Source organism: Canis aureus, chromosome 8 (genome assembly GCF_053574225.1).
Source record: "Canis aureus isolate CA01 chromosome 8, VMU_Caureus_v.1.0, whole genome shotgun sequence".
In the NCBI taxonomy this organism is placed as follows: domain Eukaryota; kingdom Metazoa; phylum Chordata; class Mammalia; order Carnivora; family Canidae; genus Canis; species Canis aureus.
This window is the reverse complement of record NC_135618.1, coordinates 52,380,005-52,401,733: the sequence shown is the minus strand read 5'-3', so window position 1 is coordinate 52,401,733 and position 21,729 is coordinate 52,380,005. Positions and strand designations below refer to the sequence as shown.

The 21,729-nt window shown below is 41.9% G+C and overlaps 1 protein-coding gene across 5 annotated transcripts in view; it reads right to left on the bottom strand.

The window, feature by feature from the left end:
* Positions 1-21,729, bottom strand: part of IQCK (IQ motif containing K) — a 135,953-nt gene that overhangs the window by 5,262 nt on the left and 108,962 nt on the right. For 2 of the 5 annotated variants that reach the window (XR_013384992.1, XR_013384989.1), the window contains 2 exons: positions 19,455-19,621; positions 77-1,168 (listed from right to left, as the gene is read on the bottom strand). Coding sequence is in view for 2 of the 5 variants with exons in the window: in XM_077906807.1 (XP_077762933.1) it covers positions 1,113-1,168 (56 nt within the window). In the remaining 3 variants the exon portion in view is untranslated. Of the gene's footprint in view, positions 1-76; positions 1,169-4,170; positions 4,246-19,454; positions 19,622-21,729 lie in introns of those variants that run through there. The other 3 variants (XR_013384990.1, XM_077906808.1, XM_077906807.1) reach the window with 3 other exon arrangements.

Below are 21,729 nucleotides of genomic sequence, written 5' to 3'. Positions count from 1 at the left end.
GTTAAACCCCAAACTGAAAGGGAGCGTTGTGGCTTTTATAATCCAATGATGCAATGATTATACCAGCTTACAAGAGTTCTCAGCAGGTGCTTTTTATTAATTGATGAAGAGCTAAAGCTCGTTTTTGATAGATAATATATATTTATTAAATGTATTAATGTGTGTTTTATAATGTACCTTTATTCTCCCCTGGCTGACTGTTGCATACTTATTAAAAAAATCGTTAAAGAAATTTCAAGACAATCAATGTGTACCATAAATGACTGTATATAAATATTACAAATTTAAAGGTTGTAAAGCATGGGCAGATAGGTTTTATTTTCAAAATGCTGTTCTTAACACAAAAATAAAGGCTTTACTATTTACTTAAGATGTGTGGTAGCTTGTCAAAACAACCCAGCGTAACTACTTGGCTTTTGGATCTGCCTGGAGGCTAAGTCTGTGGCATTTTGAACGGGATAGCCCTGGTTAACAGCAAACCACAGAACAAATGAGGGTAATAAGTTAGCTTTTCCATCAAATGGGGGGCTTTCCATAATACTTTGGGGACTTGACAACCAAAGTCCTTTGTCTGTTATTGTTGTCTGGGCTTAAGTGTCTCAACTTGTTGGATTTGCAATCAGAAATCAGAGTTAAGAGTCCATCTCCTTTGGAAATGGTCGTAGCCAATATGCCTTTTTTATGAAAAGAATACTCACCAGATAAAACCCACTGCAGAAGTTTGGGACTTAAATTTAAGTATCCATCTTTCCAAAGGCAGCCAGAGATGGGAAACTGGTACCTAAATTAGCACTTCACCATCTCTTGGAACTAGAGCTCACTGTACATTGTAATGACACTTAGTGTAGAAGAATATTCCTGAAGTACTGAAGAAATAATACTGGATAAAAGAATAAAATCTGGAGATAATGCAGGAAGTAAGATGAGTGCTCTCCTGTGATAAATTATATGCACTAAAGCATGTTTGCCACAAATCCTATCTCGTGTAGAAAAAATTCCATATTCACAGGCACCAAATCTATCCTTTAAAAAATCAAGAGAGGAAGCATAATTTGTACATTTTCCTCATGTAGGGTCATGGAAGCTCCAATTGGGAAAGGTCCCACCGGTGGTTAAGATGGTGGAGTCTTAGGTACAACCTCCTCCTCATCCTCCATTTTGCATTTCACTGCAAAAAATGAAAGAGAAAGTCAGGATAGCTTTACATACCTAGACAGACTTTTTGAATGCAGCAAACTTCAATGTGTGGTGATCCATGACACCAAAACCCACTGAGCACCCACTATGGCCCTGGTATCACGGATCTACTGGGGAAGAACACAAGGCCATTGTGCTCCAAGGACAGAATCTAAAGTTTCAAAAACACATCCTGTTCCTGGCCATCGTTTATTCCCCCCAGTTTTATTGAAAAATAATTGACATACAGCCCTGGATAAGTTATGGCATAGGGCGGGATGGTTTGATTTACGTATATGGTGAAATGGTTACTACAATAGGTTCAGCCAACACCCATCTTCCCATACAGATACAGTAAAAAGAAAAGGAAAAAAAAAATTATTGTGATGAGAACTTTTGGGATCTACTCTTAACAACTTTCCTATATATCACACAGCAGTGTTAGCTGTAGTCATCATGTGTACGTTATATCCCTAGGTCTGATGTATCCTGTAACTATAAGTTTATGTCCCTGGTAACAAGAAGTCAGATCTCTTTTCCTGTGAGTTTGGGTTTGGTTTGGTTTTAGATTCCACACATAAATGAGATCATACAGTATTTGTCTTTCTCTACCTGACTTATTTCACTTAGCATAATGCCTTCAAAGTCCATCACAGCCTTTTTAGTTTAGTTCAGCAGTAGGTCAAAAGTATGCTTTGCAGGGTGGGGGAACTGAAGAAAGGAAGTTTTTACTGAAGATGATGACAGATTCCAGGCTCTTGACTCAGCCCAGTCTGTCACCACTCACCTTGCTCCCCCCGCCACCCAAAATTAAAAACTCAGGATAACACGAGGGTGAATACAAGGTCAGAAGAGAACCTTTCCTAGTCTTTCATGGTCTGGAAAAGAATGTGATCTGGGGGATTTCCTGCACCAGCCAAACAGGAAAGTTAGCAGAACACAGGATAGCACAACTTGTAAGGGAAATTGTTCCAAAAGGTAAAAGCCACCCCCCACCCTCTGGAAAAATAGGGGAAACCAGGTGTGTGTGTGTGTGGGGGGGTCCTTTTAGAAAGACCCTCAAAAAAAAAAAAAAGAAAGACCCTTTCGTGGTTTTTTTTGTTTTGTTTTGTTAAGATTTTGTTTACTTGAGAGAGCGCACACATACAATCCAGGGTGGTGAGACCAAGAAGGAGAGAATAGAGGATCTCAAGCAGACTTCATGCTAAGCACAGAGACCAATGTAGGGCTTGATCTCAGGACCTTGAGATCATGACCTGAGCCGAAATCAAGAGTTGGTCCCTTAACCGACTGAGCCACCCAGGTGCCCCAAGAAAGACCCTCTCATTTTTAGGAAGTTTTTGCTTCTAATGTCCAAGTGCTTATCCTGGACATTAATGCCTAAGGCATCTTCTGAGTAAGGTCTCAGGCTCAGGTTACACGAGGAGAGCAGTGTTCTATCAGAAAGGGTGTTGGGGCTTGTTATCATGTAGGACAGATGTTTGGATCTCACAAGGCCCAAGCACGGAGTGAGATGTGGACGCCATCATGTGCAACACAGTTGTTTCCTGTTGGAAGTGGCCTGAAAGCTTTCAGCAGCCCAGGCTAGCACAGCAGTCTTCAAGCTGGGGCTACAGAAAGACTTTCTAAGGGTACTTGGTCATGGTTTATTCAAAGAAAGTCACTCTCCAAATCCACCGTTTCCATGCGTGGACTTGCAGTTGATGGGTTTATAGTGATCCCTTTTCCCACCTCTCCCTGTCCTGGCATTGCCAAGTGTGTAAAAAATCCCCAGGTGCCAGACCAGGAGCCAATGTGTCCCCTAGAATCTCCTTTCTACGTTTAATAACTGTCAAAATTTATAATGTGTTTATTTGGTTTTGTGAACTACTAATGAATATATTAATAACTCAAACCAGAAAAAAAATATTTCTAAGATTTAGAACCTGTATTGCCTGGGAATTTTAAAGAATTGTTTTGAGTGTATATACTTTTTTTGTTCCATATACATATGGAAGCTCCATGGGTAACCACTGTGAATACCCTGCATGTGTCTAGGCCCTACTGATGACAAGGATCCTTCACAGCCAAGGATGCTCTACACCTCTGTAGGTGTTTTCCCCATATCCTGCTGATCCATTATGTGATCTGGATGTGAATGTTTAGCAACTGAGTGGGGATGGCAGATTCCTGACTTGTAGCATTTGCTAATTTCCACAGGCGATTGTAAGCTACCAGCCTGACCCCATAACACAGAGCTGGGAGGAGGTCTGCTCCACCTGATGGAACGGCTGCTCTGGGTCCCTATAGGGAGGTATGCAGGGAAACCTCAGGAGCAAGATGGTGCTCTAGGCATGGTGAGGGAGAGTAGCAATGTTTGCATCCCTGGGAACCTGTTGGAAATGCAAATCCACAGTTCCACCCCAGACCCACAGAATCAGAAACAGTGGAGCCCAGCAATTCTTAATGAGCCCCCCAGGTGATACTGTTGGATATAAGTTAAAGTTTGATCTACTGCTGCTGATTCTCTGCCCTGGCTGTGTTTAAGAATCACCTGGGCTGGGATCCCTGGGTGGCTCAGCAGTTAAGCATCTGCCTTTGGCCCAGGGCGTGATCCTGGAGTTCAGAGGATCAAGTCCCACATCGGACTCCCTGTATGCAGTCTACCTATGTCTCTGCCCCCCCTCTCTCTGTCTCTCATAAATAAATAAAGTCTTTAAAAAAAAATCATCTGGGCCATTTCTGAAGCCTGTTAGTGCCTGGGTCTCACCTCAGACTTTCTGATGTAATTGGTCTGAAGCCCGGGTATTTATTCAAAGTTCCCATATGTTGCTACTGTTCAGCCAGGGTTAAGAAACCCAGACTGAGGTTGGAGTCCCTCTAAGAAAACATGACCATAAAGGCGCTCAGAGCAATTCAGAAGAGCCTAGAATTCCCCTCCATGTCACAGAATTTAAGCAGTTTGAATGACCTCTCTGGCCTACAGCTGGCAGACAGGCGCTAGAGGCTACTCACCACCAAAGAGAGAAGGACGGTTGGCTGCTGGGAAGAGTTCTCAGCCCTTGAATTTCTGTTGTTCCCCAGCCCTCCCTGAAAGAAGAATTCAACTGCTCACCTTTGTCCCAGTATTTTAACCAATTCCTGCCCATGCCTTGATAACCTGTCTTAGCCACCCCTACACTTGGGACTTCGCCTGGGGAAAAAGCCCTTATTATGTCTTTCATATTATTCCGATTATAACACAAAAATCTTGAGAAAGGAGAGCGGAAAAAGATGCTAGGACTGCTCCTCCAGATTGAAAGGTCAAAATACTATCTAGAGTTGATGGGCTGGAAATAAAGCTGGACATGGAGCCTCATAATGGAATCACCTGGAGAGCTTTGAACCTCTAAGTGCCCAACCTGACCCTGGTCAATCAGGTCAGCATCTCTGGGGGTGGGGACCGTCCACTGGTGCAACCACATTGGAAAGGCGGCTTTATCAAGTGAAACTGAGTTTGCATGCTCCCTGCAATGCAGCAATTGCACTCCTGTATCCATCCCCTGGGGAAACCCTTGCACACATGTTCTGGGAGACAAGGATTAAGACGTTTGTGATAGTAGAAAGCTGCAAACAGCCCAAATGTCTATCAACAGCTGACTGGATGAATAAATCGTGGTCTACTTGAAAAGTGAGTATATAGCAGTGAACATGGGTAAACCTCAGCTACACCTGTCGACTTAGATTAGCTCACCAGTGTTGAAGGAAAGATGCAAGGCACAGAGTAATATATATAGTGCAATTCTATTTACAGCAAATCTAAATACTGAGGAGTGCCTATAGAAGAGCTCTAAAGAAAGGCAAGAGAACAGGGGCACCTGGCTGCTCAGTCAGTAGAGTGTCAACTCTTGATCTCAGGGTTGTAAGTTCAAGCCCCATGTTGGGTGGAGAGATTACTTAAAAATAAAATCTTTAAAAAAAAAAAAGGAAGCAAACAATTAGCACAAAAGTCAGGGTAAGTGGCTTCACTGGGGAAAGAAGAGGTTGAAAGGTGTTGACAGTATTCTCCTTCCTTAACTGGAATGGTAGTTATATGTGAGTGTTTGCCTTGCTGTTTATTACTTTATAGTCAGTGTTCTATGAATATTTCTTCCACCTCAACTCCCCCCCCCCAAATAAAACAGGTAAAAAGAAATAAATATGGTAGTATATTACTTGAAATTACAAAGTCAACTAATAAAGGAAAAGAAAAGAACAATTTTTTTTTTTAAAGATTTTACTTATCTATTCATGACAGACACACACACACACAGAGAGAGAGAGAGAGGCAGAGACACAGGCAGAGGAAGAAGCAGGCTCCATGCAGGGAGCCCGACTCCATCCTGGGTCTCCCAAGATTAGGCCGAAGGCGGCGCTAAACCGCTAGGCCACTGGGGCTGCCCTAGAAAAGAACAATTTAACTGTTTGGAGGAGGGTGGAGATGGGGTATGAACTAGTGAACTCGTCCTCATCTGTCGCAGCAAGAAATCAGTAGATAATGTCTAAAAGCATATCTAACGTATCTAAAATCTTAATTAACCAGAGAGAAACAGCCAAGAGTTCAAAGTGATTGCTATAGCAGAGGGTGACACAAAGGCGATGCTCAGCGTGTCCTTCTGCCCAGCCGGTACAGCAGATGGGGGACACGTTCCAAGCCCCCCAGTAGATGCTCAAAACCATAGATAAGGCAGGGGAGGGGTACTGTGTTTTTAACCATGGGAATCACGTGCAGGGACTCCTTTGCTGTTTCTGTAAGACACAAATTCAAGTGTCCCCTTTGTGGGTTGCTTCCTGGTCTTGGCAGGACAGACTTGCACAGCTACGTCCACCAGGTAGGTCAAAGGGGGGCGATGGGGCGGAGGCAGGTAGCAATGGCTGATTAGAAGAACCTGGTTGCCATTTCAGTGTAGAGACCTCATCGTGGTTGGCCTCCAACACCAACAGACGGATTCTCCGTGCCCCTGCACCGTCCTTGTCCCCTCAGCAGGCTGGTGCACCGCCAGTTCCGGAAGGGCTGGAGGGTGGAAACTCCCAGAGACGTGAGCCAGCCCTTCAGCTTCAATTAAAGGCAGTGTGACAAGAAAGGCTCTGCATACTAATGAGACTTGCTTCCGCGGTTTCCTCCTCTTGGTCACCCTCCTCTCCTGTTCCAGTCAGTGACAAGCCTGAGAACTCCCGACAGTTGGGAGAAACTGCCTAAGGCTTGAGACACAGGACATTGGTGGACCACAGGGTCATCCAGCCTCTCCTTCGGGTTGTCCAGATGTGGCCTCAGCATAAAGGATCCCCTGGGGTGGATCCCTGGGCTGCTCCAGACTTTTAGAATCAGATCTCCAGCAGCAGATCCTGGGCATCAGGATCCCCCACCTCTGTGCTTTGAGTGATCCTTTTGATGTGACAAGTTTGGGAAGAGCCCTGTGTCACTCAGCCAGCACTCAGCACCTGTCTCCTGGGGGCCCAGGTGTGAGATGGTGCTGGGAGGAGCCAACAAGACCAGGCCTGCAAAGTGCTTGCCACTGAGTCTGATCCAGAGTCAGACACTCAGTAAATATTACCTACTATTATTTTTAGGGCATAGTCTCTGATCTCAAGGAGCTCGCAGTCTAGAGGGGGAAGCAGAAAAATAAACAGGGAATTATAAGAACCAAGAAGTGTGCCCACACCGTTAGGAGAAGTTCCTGCAGTAAATGCCCACCCGTCAAACAGCTCTGTACACCTAACAGTACTGTGTCCTGTGTTACAAAGAGGAGCCTGGTTCACACTCTCAAGTCAGCAATATACTTAAACCTTAAAGTATAAATTTGTTATCCAATTAGCACCCAGTTTCTAGGATCCCAGGTAAGTAATACAAGCAAGCACTTCTGTGGCACTGACTGAGCCCTTTACACACATGAAGTGACAGTGAAGTAAGTGCTGTGATTTCCCCCAGTGTGACAGACCAGGAGACTGAGGCACACAGGTTATGCAGCTTGCCCATCACACAGTGGGCTATCTGCCTCCTGCATTCATGCCCTTAACCCCTGCGAGGTCATGGTCTCACAGTGTCTCTCACCCGGTAGATGAAGATTTCCGTACTCAAAGATACCATAAAAAGGCATGCAGACAAAGGTGTTTGGGGCTACATCATTTACCACAAAAACAGCTTGGGAACAACGATCAGGGAATGATTAGGTATCTGATAATTTATAAACTTGGTAAAACATGTGAAGCCATTAAAAATGGGATGCTTTGGGGGATCCCTGGGTGGCGCAGTGGTTTGGCGCCTGCCTTTGGCCCAGGGCGCGATCCTGGAGACCCGGGATCGAATCCCACGTCAGGCTCCTGGTGCATGGAGCCTGCTTCTCTCTCTGCCTGTATCTCTGCCTCTCTCTCTCTCTGTGTGATTATCATAAATAAATAAATAATTTTAAAAAATATTTTTAAAAAAAGGAAAAAAAATAAAAATGGGATGCTTTTGCAAAGTTTGAAGGAATAGGGAGAAATATCAAGCAGAATATAGTGAGGCACATTTCCTGTAAATTTTGACCATGCAAATTTAAAATTGCTCAACATCAAAAGTTAACAGCTGTCTCCAACAGGGACACCAAGGCTCTGTCTGTTGGTTTTGGAAGCCAACCATGATGATGTTTCTAAAGGTAAAGTGGAAACCAGTTTCTTTCATTCACTCAACTCTACCCCCTTCCCTCCTAACTTTAAAAAAAAAAAACATTCTGGAGAATAAATGACTCCTGTTTTACACTTATTCCAGGTTGAGGCCTTCCATAGTACATCCTCAAAAAAAATTTTTTTAAAGATTTATTTATCTATTTGAGAAAGAGAGAGTATGCATGTGTGTATGCACAAGTGGGGGGAGGGGCAGAGGGAGAGAATCTTCAAGAAGACTCTGCTGAGCACAAAGCTCCATCCCATGAGATCATGACCTGAGCCAAAACCAAGAGTCAGAGACTCAACTGACTGAGCTACCCAGGGACCACCATAGTACATCCTTAAATGTGACTGCCTTTTACAAAATCACATTCATTTCCCTCAAAAATCATGTCTATTACCTCAACTAAGTGATGGTTCAGCATCTCAACTATGTTTAAAAAAAAAAAAAAAAAACACCTAAACATACAAAAAAATGATTGAAAGGAAATGGGTGAATTTCCGCTTTCCGAAATGTCTACAATATATGTGTACTGCTATACAATTGGGAAAAACTTTCTTTCTAGAAGAATTATCAGAAAATATACCAGAGGGGAGAGAAAAAAATTACTGTCAAAAGAATGAATACCTATACAATAGTACTACAATCAGAGCTCAAAGATGGAGAAAGGCAGAAAGGATAAGAAATGGTGCCAAATGGCCAATAGTAAGCTGCAGGAGTCTGGGAGGAGGGGCCAGACCCAGCACTGGGAGACCCTGAGAGATCCACCCGAAGGTGAAGTCACCTTGGTAGAGGTGACCATTGTCAAAATTTTAATGAAATGTACACTAGGAAGTTTCTGACTAGAAACTTGCTAGAAAAATAATGTTTTCTCTTCTGTTTACTTGGTCACAGTAGTGTAGACTTCAAAGTCAAGTAGACCCAGTCTTCAAATCTTGGCTCTGCCATTTCAGAGCTGGGTGACAACCATCTCCAGCCTAATTTCATTTGAACTTCAAGTATAATAATCTCAACCTCACAGAGTCTTTATACAGATTAAAGAGGATAATGTACTTATTTATTTTTATTTGAGAGAGAGCGAGAGCATGTGTGTGAGCATGGGAGGGGAGGGGCAGAAGGAGAGGGAGAGAGCGTCTCAAGCAGACTCCATGCTCAACGTAGAGCCCCACACAAGGCTCAATCTCATGCTTGTGAGATCACTGCCTGAACTGAAACCAAGAATCTGACACCTAACCAATTTTGCCACCCAGGTGCCCTGAGGGGATAATGTATGTATACATGTATTTATGTATGTATGTATGTATGTATGTATTTCTTATTTGAAAGAGAGAGAGAGGGGATCCCTGGGTGGCTCAGTGGTTTAGCACCTGCCTTTGGCCCGGGGCATGATCCTGGAGTCCCGGGATCAAGTCCCGCGTCGGGCTCCCAGCTTGGAGCCTGCTTCTCCCTCTGCCTGTGTCTCTGCCTCTCTCTCTCTCTCTCTCTATCATGAATAAATAAATAAATAAATAAATAAATAAATAAATAAATAAATAAATAAATCTTTAAAGAGAGAGAGAGAGAGAGAGAGATGGTAAGAGTGGGGTTAGGTGCAGAAAGAGGAGAGAGAAAAGAAGACTCCCTATTGAGCAAGGAGCCCAATGTTGGACTGATCCCAGGACCCTGAGATCATAACCTGAGCTTCTGAAGGCAGCCGCTTAACCGACTGAGCCAACCAGGCGCCCAGGGGACAATGTATTTAAAATGCCTGGTGCAGGACTGACACATAATGGATACTCAACTGATGTGACTTCTTTTCTCCCACATGGACTGTAGAAATATAAGTTGAAACACCGTTAGAGAGTTCACTTAGCATTTTTAAAAATTCATAGTATGTCACTCATCTGCAAGTTATTTCTCTTGCAAGCTTGCCATCAAACACAGTTAAGAACTTGAAAGTAAGCAGAAACCAGCCTAGATGCTCTGTGTGCCCCAAACTCTGCTATATTGGTCGTAGGAGAGCCTCTGCAGCCTCTCTCAGAACATGCGTGCTCATTCTTTAAACCTCCTACTGACAAACTGAGCTATCAGACATCCCAAGAGTATAACTGTGTTTAGGAATGCAACGGGGTGTCCCAATGGCTGATGATCACATAAGACCGTGTGCAACATCGTTAGTCGTCATGGAAATTAAGGGCCTGATGAGACAGCTAGTACACACCCACCCACCCATCAGGATAGTTACAATGGAAGAGACTCACCAAACCAAGTGTTAGCAAGGATGCAGAGCACCTGGAAAGCTCAGGCACTGCTAGTGCGAACAGGAAATGGCGCAACCACTTTAGAAAATGACTTGGCAGTAATCATCTAAAATTAAATACTGTGTATACTCCCAGACCCATCAATTCCACTCCTGGGAGTCTGTGACTGAAGTATTTCAGGACAGAAAACATACAAGGATATACAAGGACATTCATAATAGCAGTGTATTTCATAATAGCCAAAAACTGGGTACAGCTCAAGTGTTCATCAGTAAAGTAAATGGACATACAAAATGTAATAATATTCACATGAAAGACTACTACACATCAGTGAACCAGAGCAAACTGCTGTTATCCTCAACAATCTGGCTGAATCTTCCAGACATTATAGTCAGCAAAAGAAGCCAGGCACAAGGAAGTTCATCCTGTGTTTTCTACTTATTTGAGAATAACCAGAACTACACTATGGTTTTAGGAATCCATGTAGAGTTTGCCTTGGGGTTGGGGGCTACTGACTGGGTGGGGGCATGAGAGAACCAGCAGAGGTGCTGGACATGGTTTATCTTGATCCAGGTGGTGGTTATGCTGGGGTATACATACACAGAGGTTCACGTAGGACTAGTATATCTTACTGCCTGTAAGTTTTATTTCAACAACAAAGTAAAATAAAATAAAGTAAAAGTAAAATACAATAAAATAAATTGGGAAATGGGGAGGAAAAGAACAGATACAAAGATCTGAGGACCTTTGGGGCACCTGGATGGCTCAGTTGGTTAAGTGGCTGCCTTCACCTCAGGTCATGATCCCAGGTCCTGGGATCAAGCCACACATCAGGCTCCCTGCTTGATGGGCAGCCTGTTTCTCCCTTTCCACTGCTTGTACATGAGCTCTCTCTCTCTCTCTCTCTAAAATAAATAAATAAAACCTTTTAAAAAATCTGAGGACCTTTTAATTCAGATCTAGGGTCAAAGTCTTAGGTGGTTCAGCAGTTCCTACGGGCACCACACATCTGCAACAGAATATTACCAATATCACAAAATTAATCAAGAAACTTGCATTAACTGACTACTGGACATTATGTTAATTTATCATCTCATTCAATCCCCCCAGACACTCTGGGAGGTAGATGCTGTTATTATTTCCATTTTACTGATGAGAAAACTAAGACTCAGAGACGCTAAGCAACTTGCCCAAGGTCCCAGAGCTAAGTAAATGGCCATGCCAAGGGATCCCTGGGTGGCACAGCGGAGATCCCTGGGTGGCACAGTGGTTTAGCGCCTGCCTTTGGCCCAGGGCGCGATCCTGGAGACCCGGGATCGAATCCCACGCCGGGCTCCTGGTGCATGGAGTCTGCTTCTCCCTCTGCCTATGTCTCTGCCTCTCTCTCTCTGTGTGTGACTATCATAAATAAATTTTAAAAAAAATTAAAAAAAAATAAACTTGGAATTAAAAAAAAAAAGGCCATGCCAAGATTCTAAGCCTGGTCTATCTGAATTCAAAATCCACGGTCTAAACCATCAAGTCATAGCACCACAAAGTAAAAATTGGGGTGTCTGATCGTGACCCAGAATCATCCAATGGAGCTTACAGTTATGTTCTATACTTTCCAATCAGGAAGGCAGGAGATATACAATATATATTACCAAGATTTTAGTTCTTTTCTGTTGTATTTGACTGAATTTTATTTATTTTATTATTTTTTAAAGATTTTATTTTATTTATTCATGAGAGAGAGAGAGGCAGAAACACAGGCAGAGGGAGAAGCAGGCTCCCTGTGGGGAGCCTGATGCGGGACTCAATCCCAGATCCTGAGATCACAACCTGAGCCAAAGGTAGATGCTCAACCACTGAGCCACTCAGGTGCCCCTATTGGACTCAGTTTTAAAAATCAGGTTATTTTTCCATTATAAAAACAAAACAGCCATTTTGGAAAATTGGAAGAACACAGAAAAAGTATAAAAAAGTCAACAAAAATAATTCCACATCCCCCCAGTGGAGGAAAAAGTGATGGAAGACTTTTTTTTTCTAAAAAGAAATATAAGGGTGCCTGGGTGGCTCAGAGGGTTAAGCATCTGCCTTCAGCTCAGGTCATGATCTACAGGTTCTGGAATCGAGCCATACATTGGGCTCCCGGCTCAGCGGGGAGCCTGCTTCTCCCTATCCCTCTGCCTCTGCCTCTATCCCTCTGCCTCTGCCTCTTCCCCTACTCATGCTCTCTCTCTGTGTCAAATAAATAAAATCTTAAAAAAAAAAGAAAAAGAAAAGAAATCTATGTTGACATTGGAAGAGTAATGTCTGAAAAGTTTACCTTCCTTTCTTGACAGTGTCAGATGTTGGGCTGCATTATTTTAAGGAACATTGAGCCTTGGAAGCCACAAGGCACTGGGGAGAATTTGACAGTCTTGAATGTGCAATAATTAAGACTTATTGCTGACTTCTAAACAGTGTTACTAAAGTAAACTCAGTGAAGTCTCCTGGAAGGCAGTATTTTAAATGGGGACATTTAGTGCTGAAGTAACAACGTTGGTTATATTGAGATAAAAACACGAGGATTCTCAAATTTTGACCCTGGAAAGGATCTGGATTCCTAGAGAGGAAGATATTTAATAAAAGATTGTTTTTTATAAGTGAGACCCCGATGCAGGAAGAGAGCCACCAAGGCAAAACCAGTGACAGGGCCATTGGAGCAGACCGTGGTTGCTCAGACTCTGCTTCTGGAACCAGAATCCTACCATCATTTACCAACTGGGTAACCTGAGCAAGTCTCTGAAGCCCTTGGAAGCCTCAGCTCCCTCATGGATTCTAAGACCTTCATCTCAGTGACATGAAGGATGACATGAGATGACCCATTGTCCAGCACACAATAGGTGTGCAATAAAATTCTTTTTTTTAAGATTTTAAGATTTTATTTTTAAGAAATCTCTACACCCAAGTTACAACCTTGAGTTCAAGAGACACATGCTTCACAGACTGAGCCAGCCAGGCACCCCTCAATGAAATTCTTTCTTTCTTTTTCAGTATTTTATTTATTTGAGAGAGAGAGAGAGAACAGGCACACACACACACACACACACACACACACACAAGCAGGTTGTGGGGGTGGGATGGACAGGGCAGAGGGAGAGGAAGAAACAGCCTCCCGGCTGAGCAGGAAGCCTGACACAGGGCTCCATCCCAGGACCCCAGGATCATGACCTGAGCTGAAGGCAGATGCTTAGCTGACTGAGCCACCCAGGCACCCCTCAATGAAATTATTTCTTAATCATATAAGTAACACAACGTCTGTAGAAAAACTGGAAAATATGCTATTTCTAAAGAGATATTTAAATGAATTTTCTTTTCGTCATGTGGGTAAGCTTTATGTGCTATTCACTGTCTATATCTCTATAAGCATTTTCTCTCCACATCTCAATTTCCGAGGGTAAGTTCATTTCTCAGCTGAATTGCATCAAGGTTGGAACTTCAGCACAGCGGTTTACATTGCCACCATCCACTAGGTTGCCCTTCAAAATTCAGTGTCTTCAAAAGCCTTGTGAGTCATGGGTGTGAATGAACAGACGAACCCTGTCAGCCGCGTCTTGTGACTTTTTTATTTATCGCTGCATTCCCAGCTGCCGCTGCCAAGATGGAACCTTTAGAAATATCCCAAGCATTTTGAATTAGCCTGAGTATAAACAGTCTCATCCAGTTCAGACTGGCAGAAGCTTGGTATATTAAATGTTGCCTTTAAGCAAACAGGAAACAAATCCTCCAGTTTATTCTTAAGCAGTTCCTTTACAAGTGTAACAATTTAATAACTAATCGAGAAATCATTTCAGTCTGTACTGAGGAACTAGGGCAGTCAGTGTTCACTCATTATCTTAGTGCTTGGTCCAGAACCCAGGGCAGACAGGGCTCAAGTCAAGAAACTCCAAGGACGAAGAAACCAAACTTAACCGACATTAAGAAAGGGGTGGGAATTAACTAATTAATTAATGATTTAATACTGAAAAGAAAATGTGAATGTTTGTAACCATGGATATTGGTGAGAAATATATTTACCTCCAAACAAAATTATATTTTATTTATATTTTATTTTTTAGATTTATTCATGAGAGAGAAAGCACAAGCAGGGGGCTGTGGCAGAGGGCCAGGGTGCTCCAAAACACCAGAAAGGATCACTCAGGGGAACCTGGTGGCTCAGTTGGCTAAGCATCTGCCTTCAGCTCAGGTCATGATCTCAGGGCCCTGGGATCCAGCCCCATATTGGGCTTCCAGCTCAGGGAGGAGTCTGCTTTCTCTCTCCACCTCTCACCCATCTGTGTGTATGCTCCCTCTCAAACAAATAAAATCTTAAAAAAAAAATAAAAAAAGAAAGGATCATTCAAATCAGCTATGTCATTCTTAACCCATAAATGTCTCCTAAATGTATCCACTTCGGTCCATTCCCACTGCCAACAGGTCACCTAATCTGCCCCAGCCTACAACCACATTCACCTCTCTGGATAGCCCATCTGATGGTGTCACTGCTTAGCTCAAACCCTCTAAAGGCTCCCTGCTGCCCTCAGGATCAAAACCACAGGCTTTAACAGGGTCCATGAGGCCATTGCTCTTCCCTGGCTGCTCTGTCACCCGGCATTCTGCTTTTGCCACTTGGGTCTTCTTTCAATCTCCCTTCCAGAATCAGGGTCTTGACTTAGGTCCTTTTCTCATCCTGGAAAGCCCTCCCTGCCACTCACATCAGTTAATTCCTAGCTCAATTCTGATCTCAGCGTAGGGGAACCTATTCAAATACCCCTGCTAGTCTCTGGTGGCACCCTGAACTTCTTTGAAGCACTCATCACAGTTTGTAATCAAGTACTTGTATGACTACTGGAATAGTGTCTGCTTCCCCACTGGACTTTGGGTTTCCAGTAGAGCAAGGTATTAGCTTATGGTCTCCATTGTCTCCCCAGCACCCCATCTGTCCAATGCCACCAGAGCAGGTGCTCAATCCTTGTTGACACAATTAATAAATTCTACTCTAGCTTCCTTTTGTAAGCCCCAACCACCCTCTCTCTCAGCTTCTAGGACACAAACGGACCCACATCTTTCCTGGTTAAAGAATATCCCAATTTTCGGGGATCCCCGGGTGGCGCAGCGGTTTGGCGCCTGCCTTTGGCCCAGGGCGCGATCCTGGAGACCCGGGATCGAATCCCACGTCAGGCTCCCGGTGCATGGAGCCTGCTTCTCCCTCTGCCTGTGTCTCTGCCTCTCTCTCTCTTTCTCTCTCTCTCTCTCTCTGTGACTATCATAAATAAATAAAAATTAAAAAAAAAAAAAAAAAGAATATCCCAATTTTCATATCAGAGAGGTAAGTGTTTGCATTTGGGCTCAGCACTTACTACCAGCACACCATAGGCCCAGGCATTGACTCTCTTGAAGCTTCTGCTTCCTTGCCTATAACACTGGGTTCCAGTGTTCTTATCACACGGGCAATCTTGATATTTAAATACATTAACTGAGGTCACATACAGAAATCTACCTAAAGAATGACCAACACACAACAGGTGCAACAGGTGCATAATAAATAGTAGTTCTTATCGTGGTTCAAACTGCTATGTGCCTGCTTTTGTAGGCTAAGTCCCTTCAGCCACTGCTGCCTCTAAAAAGTAATCCAAAACAACAAAATATATGGGGGCCTGCTGTCTTCCTTTTTGCATTCCTTTGTCAGTATCTACTGTGTGCTTATTAATGCTAGACCTAAAATGATGAACATGCCAGACAGAGCCTTGCTTTCTTGGAGCTAATCCACGTTTTAATTAAAAGATAAGTGTTTTCGATATGTAAACAATATCTTCCATAGCTACACAAATAGAATTAAACAATCTCATGGCCATTGCTGAGAAATGATTTTAAGAAACTAATCTGAATTACACACAAAGCTTTAGGAATGAAGATATCTATTTGGTGCATGATATTTAGAACACTGTTCTTTGGCTAATGTGAGAAACATTTAATGTCTACTCTTTATTTTTTTTAATTATACTCTGTAAAAAAAATTTCTTTTTATTTTTTGAGTAACTCAATATCCAGTGAGGGACTCAAACTCAAAACCCCAAGATCAAGAGTCACATGCTCTACCAACTGAGCCAGCCAGTCACCCTTAATATCTCCTCATTATGATTGCAATTCCCAGGCTGATAGGAAAGACCTGAATGTCAGTCCACTCTCTCTATTTCGGCTACCTATTGCAACTTTTAATATAGCTAGCAACAGTAACAACAATAATCATGAAAATAATAATGATGATGAAAATAATAATAATTATTATTATGGGGCATCTGGGTGGCTCAGTTGGTTAAGCGTTCAACTCTTGATCTCCGTTCAGGTCTTGATCTCATAGAGTGGTGAGTTCAAGCCTCACATTGGGAGTCTACTTAACAATGGAGTCTACTTAAACAATAAAAACATAAAAAATAACTATAAGTACTATTTATTGAGTCATATGTGTGCTAGGCCAATATTCCTACATGCCTTTAATCTTCAGAACAACTCTATTATTATTATCTGAATTTTTCAGATGAAAACATTGAGGATCAGAGAGGTTTGTGACTTTTCTAAGGTGCAAATGTGGGATTTGACTCGTATTTGAGCCTCTTCTGCTTTTTGGGAAATCACCTCAAAGTTTGAATTAAAAGATTAATGTTTTCAATATGTAAAAATATCTTCAGTAGCTTCACAAATAAAATTAACCTCTCTTAGGAATGAAAGCACCATGGTGTCAATATTTATAATAGTGAAGTTTAGAAAGAAGTGTCCGATAGGAAGACAACTAAATTATGTATTTAAGTATATGTAAAATAAGTTTCTAATATAGAAGGATGTTTACAGTGTACAGTTAGGACACATGAAAATAATTGCTATGGAGTATGATTTCAGTGATGTAAAATTAAAGATAAAGTTGCATTTTCAGGGCACCTGGGTGGCTCAGTCAGTTAAGCTCCTGCCTTCAGGATCCTGGGATCAAGCCCCACATTGGACTCCTTGCTCAGCAGGGAGTCCGCTTCTCTCTCTTCCTCTGACCCTCCTCCTTGAGTGTGCTCTCTCTTCTCTGTCTCAAATAAATACATTGATCTTTTTTAAAAATTGCATTTTCAAAAACATTGACAATAAAGATGACAACTGGAGATTCAAAGGTCCCAGAATTGCCAAAAATAATCTTGAAAAAAAGAAAGTTGGAGGACTTGAATTTCCTGAATTAAAAACTTATAAAGCTAGAGTGAGAGACTATATGGTACTAGCATAAGAATAGACATATAGATCAATAGAATAGAATTGAAAGTTCAGAAATAAACTCTGACATTCATGTTCAACTAATTTTCAACAAAGGTGCCAAAGTCATTTCAATGGGGAAAGAAGAGTCTCTTCAACAAATGTTGCTGGATGCCTGCATAGCCACATGTAAAAGGATGGAATTGGACCCTTCCCTATGCCATATACAAAAAATAACTCAAAATGGGTTAAAGACTTAAATTAAGGGATTTGAATCTTACAACTCTTAGAAAAAAATAAATCTTCATGACCTCAGATCAGGCAATGATTTCTTAGATATGATACCAAGAATATAAACAATAGATGAAAAATAAATTAGATGCCATCACAATTGAAAACTCTTGTGCTGGGGATCCCTGGGTGGCTCAGTGGTTTAGCACCTGCCTTTGGCCCGGGGCATGATCCTGGAGTCCCGGGATCAAGTCCCACATCAAGCTCCCTGCGTGGAGCCTGCTTCTCCCTTGGCCTGTGTCTCTGCCTCTCTCTTTCTCTCTCTCTCTCTCTGTGTCTCTCATGAATAAATTAATAAAATCTCTGAAAAAGAAAAAAGAAAAAGAAAACTCTTGTGCTAAAATAAAATAAAATAAATTTAAAAAAAAGAAAATTCTTGTGCTTCAGGACACCAAGAAAGTGAAAAGACAGCCTACAAAACTGCAAATTATATATCTAATAAGAAACCTGTATCTAGAATGTATATGGAACTCTTACAACTCAACAATAAAATGATATTCCAACTTAAAAAGGCAAAGGATCTGAACAGACATTTTTTCCAAAAAAGATATGCAAATAGCCAATAAGCACATGAAAAGATAATCAACATCATTAGGCATCAGGGAAACATAAATCAAACCACAATGGGATACCACTTCACACCCACTAGGATGGCTATAATCCAACAGACAGATAATAATGAGTGTTGGCAAGGATGTGCAAAAATTGCATCCAATGCTGGTGGGAATGTAAAATGGTTTAGCCACTCTGAAAACAATCTGGCAGTTCCTTAAAGAATTGAACCTAGAGTTACCATATGACCCAGCAATTTCACTCCTATGTATATACCCAAGAGAAATGAAAATACATGTTCACATAAAACCAATACATGAATGTTCATAGAAGCATTATTCAAAATAGTCCCAAAATGGAAATAACTCAAACGTCCATCAGCAGATGAAGAGGTGATTGAGATATGATACATCCGCACCATGGATATTCTTCATCCATCCTATAAGGTGAATTGTGTCCCCCCTCAAACTCATATGTTAAAGCCCCAGATCCCTCACATGACTGTATTGGAAATAGGTCCTTTAAGGAAGTGCTCAACGTTAATGAGGTCATAAGGATAGAGCCCTGATCCCGTAGAACTGGTACCATCCTAGGAAGAGGAAGAGATACCAGAGTTCTCTCTCCATTGTATGAGGATCTAGCTGGAAGGCAGCTTCCGCAAATCTGTAGATGGGCTCTCATCAGAATCTGACCGTGTTGGCACCCCAATCTCTGACTCTAGGCCTCCAGCACTGTGGGAAAATATCTGTTACAGGCCAGCTAGCCTGTGGTATGTTGTTACGGCGCCTACACTGACTAATACAAGCCATAAAAAGATATGAAGTATAGATAAATGCTGTGACATGGATGGGCCTTGAAGACATTGTGCTGAGTGAAATAAACCAGGCACGAAGGCAACTCTACAGAGAAGAAAAGTAGATTAGTGATTGTCTGGGGCTGAGAGAAATGAGGGTCTTGGAGAGTTATGGCTACAGGGAGTAGAGTTTCTTTGTGACATGATGAAAAGATTCTAAAATTGATTGCAGTCATGGCTGCAAATTCTGTGAAAATACTAAAAGCCACTGTCTTGTATGTTTTGAATTGTATGACATATGAATTATATGTCAATAAAGCTGTTTTTAAGGCAGAAAGACAACCTTTCAATAGTGGTCATCTCTGGGTGGTGAGACATACAATGACCAACTTTTTTGTTCAGTTTTCCATAAAGGGAAATTATTGCTACTTTTATAATCAATTAAGAAGAAAGTTACTTTCAAAAATTCCATGAAAACAAAGGCCAGCAGTATCCTCCTTTCCTACAAGGCTGATAAAACTCATACCTCTGCAAGAGCTGGATACACCCCAATGACAACTCCCCCTGGAGCAAGCTTCTCAGAGTTTCACGTTCTTTCATATATACGATTTCATGTGAGATTCACAACCTCTGTGTTGTAAACAAGGCAGCTGCCAGTTTTCTTTCTGAATGTATTTATATCTTGCTTTCTCCCTAAAAGGATTTGAAATAATTCATGACAAATTATAGTAATAAAAATAGGAAGAAAAAAAAAAAAGAAAACCAACTCCAAAGAGAAATGAATTCAGATATGCCAGCCTGAAGAGCCAATAAGCCATTATACAAGAGCTTTGAATTGAACTTGGAGGTTCCTGGCAGACAAGGTAAACAGGGAAAGTTAGGGAAGAAGCAAACTATTTCCTCAAGGAGATCAACATTTTTCCTGTTATCATCTCCTGAATAACATTTCTCATATGAGGATTTATTTTTGTAAAAGAATTCTATGGAGTTTGGCCCAAACATTTTTACAGAAGATGCTGAAGTACATTTAATATGGCTATTCTTAGAGCTACCCTGGTTTCATAAGCCAAAGATATACACCACCTTGGCAAATTCAGGTTAAGTCAGAGGACTTATCCAGTGGTATTCATATTTGCAAACTGCCACTAAATAAGAAATACAATTTTTAAAAGATTATTTATTTATTCATGAGAGACACACAGAGAGAGAGAGAGGCAGAGATACAGGCAGAGGGAGAAGCAGTCTCCACACAGGGAGCCTGATGTGGGACTCGATCCCAGGTCTCCAGGATCATGCCCTTGGCTGAAGGCAGCGCTAAACCGCTGAGCTACCTGGGCTGTCCAGAAATACAATTTACATTGCTTTTATATACACAAACATAACACCTGAAATAAAACTTTCGTGGGTGAGCATTTACCTTACTACTAGCAATACATACTAATATTTTCTAGGTCTATTTCATCAATTTTTTAAGTTTTTATTTATTTAGTTATTTAGAGAGAGCTAGAGAGAGAGCATGAGGGGTAGAGGGAGAAGGAGAGAATCCCAAACAGACTCCACACTGAGCATGGAGCCCGACTCGGGGCTACATCTCAGGACAATGAGATCACGACCTGAGCTGAAATCAAGAATTGGATGCTCAGTTGACTGAGCCACTGAGGCATCCCTACTCTTTTATTTTTTTAAATGCTGTAGCAACCCCCTAATTTGATTTCACCATCCACAGTGGGCAAAATGGCTCTTACATAAAGTTGTATGGTTCACAGTAGTCACTGATCCTTACTGACCACCTAATGTGTATGAGGCATTAGACTAAGCCTGTTATTACAAACACTGTCTCATATGGGTCTCTCTGGGATTCAGTGAGGGGAGTACTTTTTTTTATTTCCATTGTACAGATGAAGAAACTAAAGCATAAAGAGGTTTAGTAACTTGCTCAAGGTCACAGAGCCAGTGAGAATCTGCAGGTAAGCATTAGCTCAAGTCTTTTAACTCAAACAACCTCTCAGTTGGACTTCTGGCGGGGTGTTAATTTCATTTCACCATTAAAAGATGGAAGATCAGAAAGGTTAAGCACCTTGCTCAAAGACACACAGCTAGGAAGCTTCCAAGCAGGGTTTGAAGGTAGGTCTTGGGGCTCCAAGCCCTGAACTTTTTCTGCCACCATTAGCTGCTCTCTCTGGACAGCTTCAAACGTCACTTTGAAACCTCTTAGGAGGTGAGTCTCTAGATGCCATGAAAAGCAAATGAGGGCAACTCCAATGCACATGTCAACGAGAGGCTATTACACAAGACTCTGTTTCTGCTACCTCCCTCCTGCCTGGATGGGACAAAATAAGGTGCTTTTTAAAAGTTTTTCTAGGGGCATCTGGGTGACTCAGTCAGTTATATGTCTTTTTAGGCTCAGGTCATGATCCCAGCATCTGGGGATCCAGCCTCGCATCGAGGTCCCTGAGGAGCCTGCTTCTCCCTCTCCCTCGGCTTGCTGCTCTACTGCTTGTGTTCTGTCAAATAAATAAAATCCTTTAAAAAGAAAAGTTTTTCTCTACACTAAAGTATTTATAAGTGACAGTGTTGGTGGGTAACTTTTTCTGAACTCTTGATGCTTTTCTGTATTTTTATCATGAGAATGTATTATTTTGATAAGGGGACAGTTTTTAAATCATTTCAAAAGAAATCAGCCTGCCCTTCTTAACATCTAGTTTCCATAGCTCTTTACCTTGAAAATTTTCCATGTCCTGGACTAATGAGAGTTGAATCTGGAAATTGGCAGGACACTTTAGCTACTCAGATACTAAATT